This window comes from Meles meles, chromosome 2 (assembly GCF_922984935.1).
Source record: "Meles meles chromosome 2, mMelMel3.1 paternal haplotype, whole genome shotgun sequence".
NCBI classification, from domain to species: Eukaryota; Metazoa; Chordata; class Mammalia; order Carnivora; family Mustelidae; genus Meles; species Meles meles.
Window position 1 is genome coordinate 184,085,119 of NC_060067.1, and position 14,596 is coordinate 184,099,714.

At 37.6% G+C, this 14,596-nt stretch overlaps 1 protein-coding gene across 1 annotated transcript; it reads right to left on the minus strand.

The window, feature by feature from the left end:
- TRIML2 (tripartite motif family like 2) lies at positions 1 to 13,632 on the minus strand. Its single transcript, XM_045997454.1, has 7 exons — positions 13,444 to 13,632; positions 13,086 to 13,181; positions 11,056 to 11,247; positions 9,808 to 9,948; positions 7,661 to 7,683; positions 7,375 to 7,475; positions 1 to 590 (listed from the first exon to the last, which is right to left on the minus strand). Exons 1-7 carry the CDS (start codon positions 13,630 to 13,632, stop codon positions 1 to 3), a joined length of 1,332 nt encoding a protein of 443 aa, XP_045853410.1.
- Positions 13,633 to 14,596: the final 964 nt, after the last annotated feature.

The window sequence follows — 14,596 nt, forward strand, 5'->3', positions numbered from 1 at the left end:
TCATGCTGAGGAAGACTGTGGACTAACATTAACATCACAAGAAGAAACATGAGGAAAGCAAATGCTTAGCGAGTCTGAACTTGGGCCTCCACTTGGGATACAAAGAGAAAATATGGGCCTGATGGCTCCGCAGAAGGTGAGAGAAGAGAAATTATAAATGAGGGATTTGTTTGTCACATCATAGAAGGCTATCTGCCCATACTCGCGGTCTAGGAAGACTCCAACTTTATGCATCTGCTCTCCTCTCAAGAAGACCCTTTTCAGAGGCGGAAAGACCCAGAATGTATAATCGGTTCCCATCATAGAACCTGTGAGTAAGAATTTATCTCTGGAAGCAGCGGGTAGGTCACCATTGCTGCTGGTAGGGTCTTCGGATATCCCCAACTGCCACTTGGTTGCCTTTTCCACATCTACCTCCCAGTAGTGCCTCCCGGAGGTGAAAACCTCCACACCCAACACAGTGGCACCAAAGATGAATCTCCCTGGGCTGCCAGGAATGTCCTGCTGGACATTTCTGAGACTCACACTTCTCAGATCCTCAGATAAGACCAGAAAGGGATGAGCTGTTTTAGGATCCAAAGTGACAGCTCCTGCAGGGAGAAAGAAATTCATTTAAATTTGGTTAGAGTCATCCATGCTACCACCAGACATGGAGGATTTCTAACATGAAGAGGCTTTTGCCAATGAATGGGTACAAGTTGCAGGCACAGATATGGGAAGAGGCAATCTAAAAGTTCAGGAAAGGTGACCTCTGAGCTTTGTTTCAAGAACTGGACATCACAGAAGAGAAGGTGAGTAAGATAATGGAAGGAGATGCAATCTGAGGAGGAAGAAGACTAACGGACTACACTGAGGTTTAGAAGAACCTGTCAGACCAGAAAGGAATTTTGGCAGACTGTAAAAATGGTATCCAATCCTAGTCACGTATTAGCTGGGAGCCAACTCTGCTCCCCTAAAGATCTCCAAACCTGGAACTCCAGGCTTCATTCCCCTAAAGACTCATTAGAATCTCCTAACAGAGCAAGCTTTTCCCAGTGACTGGCTGTGATTCCCCGTGATTCCTGGCCTTCCCTGTGACTGAATTGCTCTCTCCTTAAATATCACCACAGTGTGACACAGATGCCTAGAAACTGTTGCCAGCAGGCTCTTAATACTGAGTAAATCAAAAGAACATATTAGCAGAGGGAAGCCTGTGGGAATCTTCCAGAAAAAAATCAAGCTGTGAGCAAGGGAGCTCAACGTGATTTCTTATACTTGAATGAAAGTGACACTTTACTTCCTATCTCAAACTGTTCCTTATCTCTTTCTCCTCAACTGTTAAATATTGTGATTTCTCAGGGCGTAGGACTGGATCTTCCTTTTTATAGCTTATACTCCTTTCTCCCTAGGTGACTTCACCTAGCCTTAGTTTTCAATACCTTCTATAGGATCACGGCTTACTTCGTAAAGAAGCTGCCAAATACCAGTTAGAAATAACGGAAACATTTCACACATACTATGTCCAAAAGGAACTTCAAAACTACCCCTTTCCAGTTCTACTTCAGTTCATAGCATACTTACTTTTTCCATTGCTAAATCATAAACCAAAAAACCTGGAATAGTTCCTTACATCTTACTTTAACGTCTAATCCAGCAGAAAGTTTTGCTGCCAAATGAACTTGTATTTCGGGACTTGAAGCCCATTTCATATCATTATTAGGGTGGTCTTAAAAGCCATAAGCCTTGAAATTTAAATTTAAGTTGTCCCAGACTTTCAGTATTTCCAGAAGATCGGCAGAAACAAATGCAAATTCTCTCTGGAATAATGCAATAGATTCATTCTTGGATTCAATTTCTAAAAATAATATCCAAGGAAAAAAGTGAAGCTTACTGTTAAAAAATCAAAAAACACACACAAAGTAAGAAAGCACTATTGAATGAGACCAGAAATAAATCTGAAAAATTTAGATATTGGGATTACTAGGCACAGAACTAAAATAATTTTTGCTTACATGGTTGAAAAAAAAAGAAAAGCTTAAAAATATCTACAGGATATAGGAAGCTGAAAAGTAAGACCAACTGGATTTGACAAAGAGCAGAACAGATTCTCTAGAAATGAAAATAAAATTAAAGTACCTATAGATGATTACAAGAAAGCTATAGATCAATATCCCTCATTAATATAAATGCAAAAATTCTTTAAAGTATTAGCACACTGAATCCAACAACATATAAAATGGATAAAACATCATTACCAAGAGTTTATTCTGGGAAGGCAAGGTTGCGCCAACATATGAAAAAAATGTATTTAACCATATTAACACATGAAGAAAAAAATTAAAATATTTTGGTATAATATAGAAAAAGCATCCAATATTCAACATCTGTTCAAGATATAAAGTTTTAACAAACTAGGAATAGAGGGAGAACTTTCTTAACTTGTGTAAAGGCAACTATCAAAAAAACCTACAGCTCACATCATTTAACTTTCAAGGTAAAAGACTTAATGCTTTCTTGTACCCTAAGATCAAGAATGAGACAAATGTTTCTTATTGCTCCTATACATTATATTGGAGGTCCTAGAGCCAGTACCACAAGTTGAGAAAAATATAGAAAAGGCTTTTACATATTGGAAAGAAAGAAAAATTCCTGTATTAACAGATTACCTGCCTCTGTAGAAAATCCTAAAGAATCGATAAAAAAGCTGCTAGCTCTAATAAATTAATTTAGCATGGTCATAATATATCAATGTCAATATATACAAATATTATTTTTATATAATAGCAATAAACTAGAAATGAATGAAATTTCAATTAGAAATGGATATTACACTAAAAAATAAAATTCTTAGGGATCCATCTAATATGCACAATATGTTTGCTAAAAACTTCAAAATATTGATGAGTGAAATCAAGGAAGACCTAAATAGAAATATATCATCTTATCCCAAATTAATCTATACATTCAATGTAACACCAAAGTCTTCATTTTTTTGGTAGACGCCAATAAGCTGATTTTAAATTTTTTGTGAAAAAGCAAATCTAGAGTAGCCAAAATTATTTTTAAAAGAACAAATCTGAAGAACTCATACACCAATTTTAAAATTTCCTATGGAGTAAAATTCAAGCCAGTGTGGTATTAGCAAAAGGTTAAAAACAATGATCAATGGACCTACTAGAGTCAGTGTAGACCAGCTTGTACATGCCAAATGATTTCAACAAAGGCGCTAAGTAAATTTAATGAAGAAAAGTGTTTTCACCAAATAACGCTGGAACAACTGGCCATATCCATATACAAAAAAGGCAGGGGTGGGGAGTTGTACCAGATTTTGAGTCATATATAAATATAACTCCAAAAGAGTAACAGACCTACATGTAGAAACTAAAACTTCCAGAAGAAAGAAATCTTTGAGTGGTAAAAGATTTGTTAGGATAGGATGCAAAAAGCACAAAACCATAGAAGAAAGAATTGATAAGCTGAATTTCAAAATTTGAAACTTCTGCTCTTCAAAAGGTACAATAGGTAAATGAAAATATAAATCACAGGTGGAAGAAACTGAAGATGACACAAAGTAATGGAAAGATATGCTGTGCTCATACACTGGATGAACAAATATTGTTAAAGTATATACACTACTCAAAGCAATCTCTTTCAAAATATCAATAGCATCTTCCAAAGAACTAGAACAAACAATCCTAAAATTTGTATGGAACCACAAAAGACCCCAGATGGCTAAAGAAATCTTGAAAAAGAAAAATGGAGGGGCACCTGGGTAGCTCAGTGGGTTAAAGCCTCTGCCTTTGGCTCAGATCATGATCCCAGGGCTCTGGTATCAAGCCCTGCATCAGGCTCTCTGCTCAGCAGGGAGCCTGCTTCCTCCTCTCTCTCTCTGCCTGCCTGTGATCTCTGTCTGTAAAATAAATAAATAAAATCTTAAAAAAAAAAAAAAGAAAGAAAGAAAGAAAAAGAAAAATGGAACTGGAAGGATAATTCCAGACTTCAAATTGTATCAAAAAGCTGTAGTAATCAAAACAGTATGGGGTGCCTAGGTAGCTCAGTTGGTTAGGTATCTGCCTTTGGCTTCGGTGTTGATCCCAGGGTTCTGGGATTGAGCTCCACGTCAGTGGGGGGGGGGGGGGGGGTCCCCTGCTCACTCTTTCTCTCTCAAATAAATAGATAAAATCTTTAAAAAAAAAAACAACCCAAAACCAGTAAAGTTCTTCACAAAAACAGACAGAAAACCCAGAAATAAACCCACAATTATATGGTCAATAGATCTTCAACAAAGCAGGAAAGAATATGCAATGGGAAAAAGAAAACTGGATAGCTACCTGCAAAATAATGGAATGGGACCACTTTCTTTCATTATATGAAAAAATAAACTGAAAATGGATTAAAGACTTAAATGTGAGAACTGAAACCACAAAAATCCTAAGAGAGAACACAGGTGGCAAGTTCTCTGACATAGGCCATAGCAACATTTTCTAGATAGGTCTCCTGAGGCTAGGGCAATAAAAACAAAAATAAACTACTGGGCCTATGTAAGAATAAAAAACTTCTGCACAGTGAAGGAAACAATCAACAAAATTAAAAGACAACCTACTGAATGGGAAAAGATATTTACAAATGACATATACAATAAAGGGCTAGCATCCAAAATATATAAAGAATTGATACAACTCAACACCTGAAAAACAAAAACAAAAAAAAAATACAACTAAAAAAAGGGGAAAAAGACATGGGCAGACATTCTCAAAATTAGATATACAGATGATCAACAGACACATGAAAAGATGTTCAACATCACTCATCAGCAGGGAAATGTAAATCTAACTATAATGAGATACCATCTCACACCCATCAGAATGGCTGAAATCAGTAACACAAGAAACAACAGGTGTTAGTGAAGATGTGGAGAAAAAGGAAGCCTAATACACTGTTGGTGGAAATGCAAACTAGTACAGCCACTGTGGACATATAGTAGCTCCTCAGAAACTTAAAATAGAATAACCTTACAATCTAATTGTACTACTGGGTATTTACCCCCAAAACACAAAAACACTAATTCCAAGGGATACATGCATCCCACTCTTTGTAACAGTCAAGATATGGAAGCAGCCCAAGTGTCCACTGACTGATGAATAGATAAACTGGTATATATATATACACACACACAGACACACACGCAACGGAATACTATTCAGCCATACAAAAGAATGAAATCTTGCCATTTCAAACAACACGGTTGGAAATACATAGTGCTAAATGAAGTAAGTCAGTCAGAGAAAGACAAATAACCACATAATTTCACTCTTATGTAGAATTTAAGAAACAAAGAAAAAAAGAGACAAACAAACAAAAAAGACAATTATACAGAACAAACTGATGGCTTCTGGAGGGAAGGTAGTGGGGGATGGGTGAAACAGGTGAAGGGGATTAAGAGTACACTTAGGATAAGCACTGAATAATGAACAGAATTGCTAAATCACTATAGTGTACACCTGAAACTAATATAACACTGCCTGATGACAATATGAGGATTAAAACCATAAAAAAGAAAATATAAATCACAGAGTGAGAGAAATATTTGCAAAACATCTGACAAAGGACTGGTAATCGGAATAATACATAAAGAAATCACAGCACTAAATAATACACAGCACAATTTTAAAAAATAGTGAAAATATTTATAAATATACTTCAAAGAGATACAATAAAGTGAAAATAAACACATGAAAATATGCTCAAAATCACCAGTTATTTCAGAAACACAAATTTAAAGTGAAATACACCTACATACCTACTAGATCTGCTTTATTTTTTTAAGTAAGTTACTTTTTAAAATATAATTTTAAGGGGCGCCTGGATGGCTCAGTTGTTAAGTGTCTGCCTTTGGCTCAGGTCATGATTCCAGGGTCCCAGGATTGAGCCCCGCATCGGGCTCCCTGCTCTGCGGGAAGCCTGCTTCTCCCTCTCCCACTCCCTCTGCTTGTGCTCTCTCTTTCTGCCAAACAAATAAAAATCGTTATACAAATAAATAAATAAATAAATAAATTTTGGGGCACCTGGGTGGCTCAGTGGGTTAAGCCTCTGCCTTCGGCTCGGGTCATGATCTCAGGGTCCTGGGATCGAGCCCCACATCAGGCTCAGCAGGGAGCCTGCTTCCCTGACCTCCACCTCTCTCTGCCTGCCTCTCTGCCTACTTGTGATCTCTCTCTCTCTCTGTCAAATAAATAAAATCTTAAAAAAAAAAAAATAAAATAAAATATAATTTTAAGTTTTTTGTTTGTTTTTTAATTTCAGAGAGAGAGAAAACATGAGCAGGGGGAGACAGAGAAGGATAGACGACTCTCCCCAATGAGGGAGTCTGATGTGGGGCTCAATCCCAAGACTCTGGAGATCATGGCCCAAGTCCAAGACAGACGTTTAACCCAATGAGCCACTCAGGGATCCAGGTCTACCTTAAATAAGTTAAAAAAAAAAATGACAATACGAAATGCTAGTGAGGATGTGGAGTAACCAAATCTCATACATCACCAGTGGGAATGCAAAATGGCACAGTAAGTTTGGAAAACAAATTTTACAATCCCTTTCCTAGATACGCAATGAAGACAAATGAAGTCATGGCTGCATAAAACTCTGTAAGCAAGTATTTATAGCATAGATTTGGAAACAACTCAAATGGCCCTGGAACTGAAGAGAATAAACAGTGGTATCTTCATACAATGGAGTATCCCACAACAACAAAGAGAAATAAACTAATGATACACAACAAACCTGGATGTGCCTCAAATGCTTTAAGCGAAGTGAAAAAAGCCAGACACAAAAGGCCACATACTGTATGAATCTATTGACCGGACATTCCAGAAAAGGCAGAACTATGGGGTAGGAGATAATAAATCTTTCATTACACTTCTTGACATTTTTTTTATTTTTTTTAAAGATTTATTTATTTGAGACACAAAAAGAGAAAGAGAAAGTAGGAGCCTGAGGGGACAAAGGGTGAGGGAAGGAGAGAATCTCAAGTAGAGCTCATACTCAGGATCCTGAGATCATGACCTGAGCCAAAATCAAGATGCTTAACTGACTGAGCCATCCAGGCACCCCAACATTTTTTCCCTAGAAGTTTAATTTTTTTTTTCTCCTATCAAACTCTGCTTGCAATCCTGCTTCAGGCTTGGAAAAGTGGGAAAAGATATGCAAAAGAGAGCCTTTCAACATAAGATCATACAATTATTTTCTTGACAGTTATCCAATGTATATAGTGTATTAAACCTCCAGTCATTTTAAATCCTTAAGTGCTCCGGAATCTACTTTTATTTATGGTAGGATGTTCACTTAATTCTCAGATACAAAAATCAAGTGCCCTGTTATCATGGATGTGTGTCAACTTACTTTGGAGAGTGTTGAGCATCCTGCTCATTCCTGTAACTTGGCATAGACTCAGGTCTGTGATATGGGCGGGCTCCAGACACTGAAGCAGTATTGATTCGCTCCTATTAAAGAAAGGACAGTCTCAGCTATCTGTGCAGACCCAAGGCCCCCACCAATCCAGAGGATGGATGTCATTACATGACCTCATGATCCTTACTTACCCCAATATCTCTACTCTTGTGTGCTCACATTTCAGACCCTGAATCCCACCCCAATGTTTCCATTCCATTCCAAAATGAAAACTTACCTTTCCACAGAATATCTCGCATTCTACAGGGTGAAAAAGAGATAAGGTTACTATCTGAACCACACTTCTGGTATTTGAGCCACGCCTCTTCTGAGCTGCACCCCTGAAAATTATTTTCTAATGATGAAACTTGATTTGTATGTAATTTCCCCAGCTTTGTGGTGCTAAATCTCAGAGATCAGATTTTAACACTGATTAGTAAAAGTCAGAAAAATACTTGAAATTATTGTTATATTCCCAAGGGAAATTTGTGATTTTTGTCTTCTTAGTTTTATTACAGTTGGGTACTGTATAGTTATTTTATATGGAATCTGGAACCTGCTCAATCAGATGATGTCTTGGCAAGATTTGTATTTATTCTGGCTATCTTTTTTTTCTTTTATTAAATAAATTTATTTAATTTATAAATTTATAAATTTAAATTTATTAAATAAATTTAACACATAACTAAGTTTAAGGTGTATAGTGTGTTATTTTGATACCCTTGTATAATGTAATGATTGCCAATACAGCAATATTTATGACATCATACAATTATAATACTGTATTGTTTTATATATTCATTATACCATGCATTAGATCTCTATGGTTTATTATTATTCATTACAAGTTTGTACCCTGAAACACCATCACTCTTATCAATGCCCCTCCATCCCTACTCCATTTCCCCAATAACCAACATTTCACTTTTGTTTTTTTAAACACATTTAAATTTTTTTAGATTCCACATATAAGTGACATCATGCAATAGTTGTCTTTCTCCCTTATCTTGCTTAAGGCATCATGTGCTCAAGGTCTATCCATGTTTTCCAGATGGAAGGATATTTTCCTTTCTCCTGATATTCCATTATATAAATTTCATTATATAAATGTAATATAATTCCATTATATAAATGTACTACATAATATAAATGTAATATAATCCCATTATATAAATGTACTACATTTTTTTCATTCATTCTTCTGTTAATGGGCATTTGGGTTATTTCCAAACATGGGAGTGTGTGTATCCCTTTGAAATCCTGTTTTCATTATCCTCTAAGTATATGCGCAGAAGTGGAATTGCTGGATCATACAGTAAATCAATTTTTAATTTTTTGAAAATTAAAAAAAATTCCATATTGTTTTCCCTCCCTTTTTGCCACATCTTCACCAGCACCCATTATCTCTTACTGATGATAGCCATTCTAACAGCTGAGAAGATCTATCTCACAGCTGTGGTTTTGATTTGCATTTCTCAAAGGCCGCATTTTCCATACCTTACCTCAGCTATCTTATCCAGAACAGTCATCACTCAAACTTTGCCCATTTCCTTTCTTTTCATACACTGGGTAACAAGAGTTGAGTAGATGAAGGACATGCTAATAAACTGAGGACAGTGGATGGAGCTAGGTCAGAAGCTGAGCTTAACTGAGTCACACCTACCTTACCTTTCCTGAAGTAGGCTTGGCCCTAGGATAGAACCTAATGGTTTAAGTGTAAGGGCTTCTCAAATAAGAGCACTCACTTTGCAAACATAAGCCTGGTGGCAGAAGGATATGGATAGAGTCTTAAAAAGACAATAATTTACTTGTTGAAAGGTAATGCATGCTACAAGGTTTAAAATATGCAATATTATACAAATAAATCTTACCCTTGTTTTTCCAAGGTTACCGCTCAATGTTTGTGTTCTAATCTTTGTGTTTATTTTGCCAAAGGCAGTCTGTGAATGTTAATGAGCATATGTCTATACATAGATACATATTCACTAAAACCAAACAAAAGGCAGTTCTGCATGTTTTCATTTTAACTAAATATCCTGAAAATAACTTTTACCACTATGGAATTATTTCATTCTTTTTTTCTGGTTGCAGAATATTCTACTGTACTGATGTGTCATAATTTGACTCATCAATTATTTACCCTATCGAGGGACCTGTCAATTCAAACTGATTATTGATAGCCTCAAGGTGAGAATTCATACCATGAAGTAGCTTTCCACGAGGCCAGATTTTAGACAACTCATAACGTTTCTTGTGACTGAAAAATAGCCTATACCAGCCTCATGTATGTTTGAAAACATTAGGGGTCTACAACTGACCGCTAATGAGTACTGTCCACCTCTCCCTTCTCAAATACTGTAATGACGATCATTTCTGGACTCTTACCTGGAGGAATGCTAAGGTGTATTCCCCACATTTCTTCTCTAGCTCTGCAATGATCCTTTGGAGGCTGCAGATATGTTCAGAAAGCCTGACTGCACTCTCCTTCAGCTTATTCATGTTCTCTTTCCCCAAATCGCTCAGTCTCTGCAGAAGAATCTCCTTATTACTATTTAACAAGTGGTTAACTTCTTTTATTCACTAATTTAACCATCCCTTAAACCCAATTCACTGCCTGCCACTTCAGAAATACACATTAGATAAGGCCCAATACCCCTCTGTGTTAAGGAAGACATCTCAATTGAAACTTGATTCTTTGACACAATATATTTATATTGATGTGGAAGGTGTGCATGTAGTCCACTTATTCAGAAAACAACCTGACCGTAAATCCGATCATATTATTTTGCCATTTTGTTCAGAAAGTTTCCTACTTCCTTCATTAAGATTTGATTCTAATAATTTAACCAATTAATAAGAAATAAACGAGCCACTGATTTTTTTAATCCTTGCAAAGATGCTATTATTTTTTTCTTAAAGAACACAAATGATGCGTATTATACCCTATTGCTGATGTCACAGCTTTTTTTCTTAAAAAATAATACGCTCTTGGAGAGCATTCCTTATCTGTACACATAAAGCTATGTTATCTTTTCTAAATGCTGAAGAGCATCCATTGTAAAAGTACATAATACAACTTATTTTGAGAGTCCTTTATTGATGGATATAGGTTGTATTTAATCTCCTGCTATCATAAACATTACAGTGTTAATAATAATGCCTAATAGTTATTGACTGCATAATATGTACAAACACTGTTTAAAGAGCTTTATGTAGATTATCACACTCAATCTTCACAGTAGTAGTATAAAGCAAGGGCATTATCCCCATTTTAACAGTGAAGGAAACTGAGTTACAGGTTAACAATGTGTACTGGTTAAATTAGCCACTTACAGACTAGTAAATAGCAGAAGCCAGAAAGGAACCTCATCAATCTGGCTTCAAAGACTACCTCTAAACCATGGCTTTATACTGGAATATTTACAGCATTCCCTATTCTTATATCTTTTGATAGGCATGTAAGTGTATTATAAGAAAATGATCAGAAATAGAACTGCTGGGTGAATATATATATATTCTTTTAATACATTCATGGTTGTCACTGGATGTCTCATTTTTAGAATTGGCATAATGCTCGGCTCTCCCTTCTCTCATTTCCCAAACACTGTGAGCATGCAGTTTTCCACCTCTCACCTGTAGCGTTTCCTGGGATTTCTCCTTCAGCTCTGTGGCAAACTCCATCAGTTGATTCAGACCATCTTCCCTCATGTTGGAGTTGAACACACACCCTTGCAGCCTCTGGAAATTCATCTTCTCTTCAACCATCAACTGGAACCTTATCCTATATTCAGACTCAATCATATCTTTAAAATCCTGTTCTTCTCCCTTCAAGACAGATAAAGGTATGACAGACTTCAAGTTAAACACCACGGATACATATTTATGGTCAGTTTCCAGACCTAACTCTGATATAAAGACAAGAAAATCTGAAGTACAGGGAAAGAAATAAAAGGCATAAATACAAAGGACAAAGTTTTGAGCCAAGATCAACACATCACCATAATCTTAAAACGTGAAATGCAGGTAAAAAAATGTTAATTGACTTAGAAAACTGAAAAATCTAAGATCAACATGACAAAGAAAGGATGAGGAAAACTGAAAGGTGGGGCAAATGGCTTTTGCTGATGCTTTGGATAGGGACAGTGAGGAAACAAGAATGAAAGGGTGACTCCCAAGGTTTTTAGAGAAAGCAACTGGAACACAAAAAGGGAAACAAGAGAGAGAGAGATCGAAGGTGGGAACTGTTTATCAGCAGCTCAGGTTTTGACATCCTGATTGTAAATAGTCATCCAGATGTCTATCTAAATAGACATCCAAAGAGTGATCTCAGTAGGAAGACGAACATGAAAGTCTATCACTTGGAAGACTGAGCTAGAGATATACATTGGGAGTAGACAGCTTAACTATATTTCATCTCACGAAACTTCATGGAATTGAGATTTATGCAGAACCTGACCACTGCTCATGACCTCAACAGTTCCCCGGTGGGTGTTCCCACCTCTGCTCTCACCCTCCTACAGTCTAGTCTTAACCGCAGTAGCCAGAGGTGCTTCTGTGAAAACTGAAATTCAATCAAGCTACCCCTGTTCAAAACTTTCCACTGGTTTCCCTATTTCATTCAAAGTCAGCAGCCCTATATGATTTGGCCTCCTTATCTTCTGACCTCACCTACCAGCTTCCACTGCCTTCCCAACCCCAAATGGAGTACATACCAGATTCTTCCCAAGGCTGCATAACTCAATTCCTCACCAGCTTGAGTTTTTTCAAAAGCCACTTTCTGAACACGGTCACTTTATTTCAAAGTACACCCCATTATGCTTTCCTTTTCTTTTTTTTTTTTAAGACTGCATAGCATTTACCACATAACATTCATTTTACTTGCTTTGTTCACCTTCCTTCAGTTGCAGAAGGGCTGACTTTTTTTCCCCCTCTCCTGCTGCTAAATCCCCAGCACCTAGTATAGTCTCTGGCAAAAGTGGGGTCCCAGTATCTGTTGAATATATGGTGCTTAAGGCTGAAAAAATGGGGATCAGCTGAAAAATTCTTGGAGAGACAGTCAATTCTCCTCCTCTACTATCCTCAAGTGGCCATTATTCTCTTTAAAAACTGAAAGGAAGACGACCCAGAATCTGGGATACTTGGCACAGAACACAGTTAAATATGAAGAAAAGATGTGAAATCAGAAGTGAAATGTGGGTATAACAGAGGACAAGCCCTCGTTTCAAACAGTAATTCTCAAACTGCCTTTTTAAATCGTTTCAGGATTTATATAGCTACCAACAGTAGAGGAGATATTCATTCTCCCCTGGCTTGGTATAAATTGTGTTATCAATCTTCTTTGCCTGTCAATAAGGCTTGCAAATGATGTTTCACAAATTTAAGAGTTAATCTGTACTTATCATAAACAAAGTTCAGGGCTTTTTAAATGCTCAAAAAATAGTTGCATTTTCTGTTCTGTAAAAACCCCTTCAATCATTTCTCTATTGAATTTCTAGCCTTTTGCTTATTGACTTTAAAGAACCCTTTATTCGTAAAGAAATTAACACTTTTCTTACCTATGGATTTCAAATATTTTTCCCGCTTTGTTATTTATCTTGACTTTATGTTATTTGCTATCCAACATCACAGGTAATTGCCTGCTCAGACTGGAGATAAGCACTGACCTGAATCATCACCATTCTTTCGTGCTCATCAGCCAATATGCTTTTAGCTACTTCAAGTTTCTCCTTCAATGTGTTCAATATCTCCTGGAATAACTCCTGCAGAGAAACAGATCACAGAATTCCAGCTCAAGTAATTGCTTTACAACAGTTAGCTTTTTAATCGGAGACCACGGAAAAGGCCAATAGCCCCACGTTGGCTTAGCCTCAAAGTTTGTCTACATATGGTACTTATCTAGTATTCCTTGATAAACGGTGCCTGAGGGAACGACTTGGGGGGGTTAGATCATCTGTCCTCCAAGTAAGTTAGTAATAGGAGGCAGCCAGTGCCTGAGTGTTCTGGGATCTGCAGGAGGCTCACCCTGTAACTGCCAGCAGCCTCTTGGACTCCGAACACCACGTGACTCTCGTGCCCCTCTGAGTGGAAGCACTGGCCACAAAGCAGCATTTGGTCGTCATCACAGAACAGCTGCAGTGGTTGCCGGTGTTCCTCACAGTAGGCATCTTCTGGGATTTTTTGCTGTAACTGGGAGCTGAGCTTCTTGGACATCCCTGCAGGTGTCCCTGGGCGACGGTTCCTACCGTGGAAAAATCCCCTGCGCTCTGAACCGAAAAGTCACGGTGAGTTGGGGCAGGCACACTTGCCGACCTCACTGTCACTGTGCAACCCACAACCAAGCATCAGAGCAGGTCCGCGCCTTCGGAACTCCTCAAACCAGCAGGTCTTCCTCGGCCACACGCTTGGGGAAGAAGACACAAGGAGTTACACCAAGTCCTCAGATTGGAGGGGCTCTCACATTTTCTGAGGATTTACAGCAATTGGCTGAGAATGTTAAAAATGTTCTCACATCGTTTTCCTGTAAGGTGTTTTAAAAAAAAAAAAAGGCAGCGAAAGATAAAAGAAAAGGTACTTACAGAAAAGCATGGCGCATAATAAGCATTGGAGGAACATCCGGGACTAGAGTGAGGCAAAGCCTGCCTTTAGGCATTTAAGGAAGCGCTCCCTCTCCCAGGAACTGCGCAAACCATAATATGCTGGCTGCTTCCAGTGCCTCCTTAAGAGGGAGCGGCACGTGGGTGCCAACTTTAAGGAGGCGCCCATTTTCAGGCTCTAATAAATCCGCATGCGCCTGAGAGCAAAGCACCACAAGTGTCATGTGCAAAGCCCAACGCATGTATCGCCTGAGAACTGGCCAATAAAGACACCGGTTAAAAAAATATATAAAGGCAACCTCCAAAATAACAACTTTCCAAAAATATTAAAGGGATTTTTTTTAAAGTCAGGAAACAGAACAAGGCATTATCTCCAGCATCCCCATTTCCAGACAATTCTGATTACCTTCGAGCAACAATTCTATGTCTTCTCTAGAAACATTTTATTATCTCAAAAGGGGTTAAACACTGAATTTGGGAAACTTTTCCCCAATGAGGAATTGCCTTGCCATAATTCTTTTCTAACTCCATCTCCAGCCATTGTTATGGTGGGCACACCATAGTACAAAGTATTGATTTCT

Coding starts and splice junctions, on each gene's coding strand:
- TRIML2 (XM_045997454.1), bottom strand. CDS start 13,632: ATGTCCAAGAAGCTCAGCTCCCAGTTACAGCAAAAAATCCCAGAAGAT. Junction 7,684..9,807: donor ACACCTTAGCATTCCTCCAG/GTAAGAGTCCAG, acceptor TTCACCCTGTAG/AATGCGAGATATTCTGTGGA. Junction 7,476..7,660: donor GCGAGATATTCTGTGGAAAG/GTAAGTTTTCAT, acceptor TTTCTTTAATAG/GAGCGAATCAATACTGCTTC.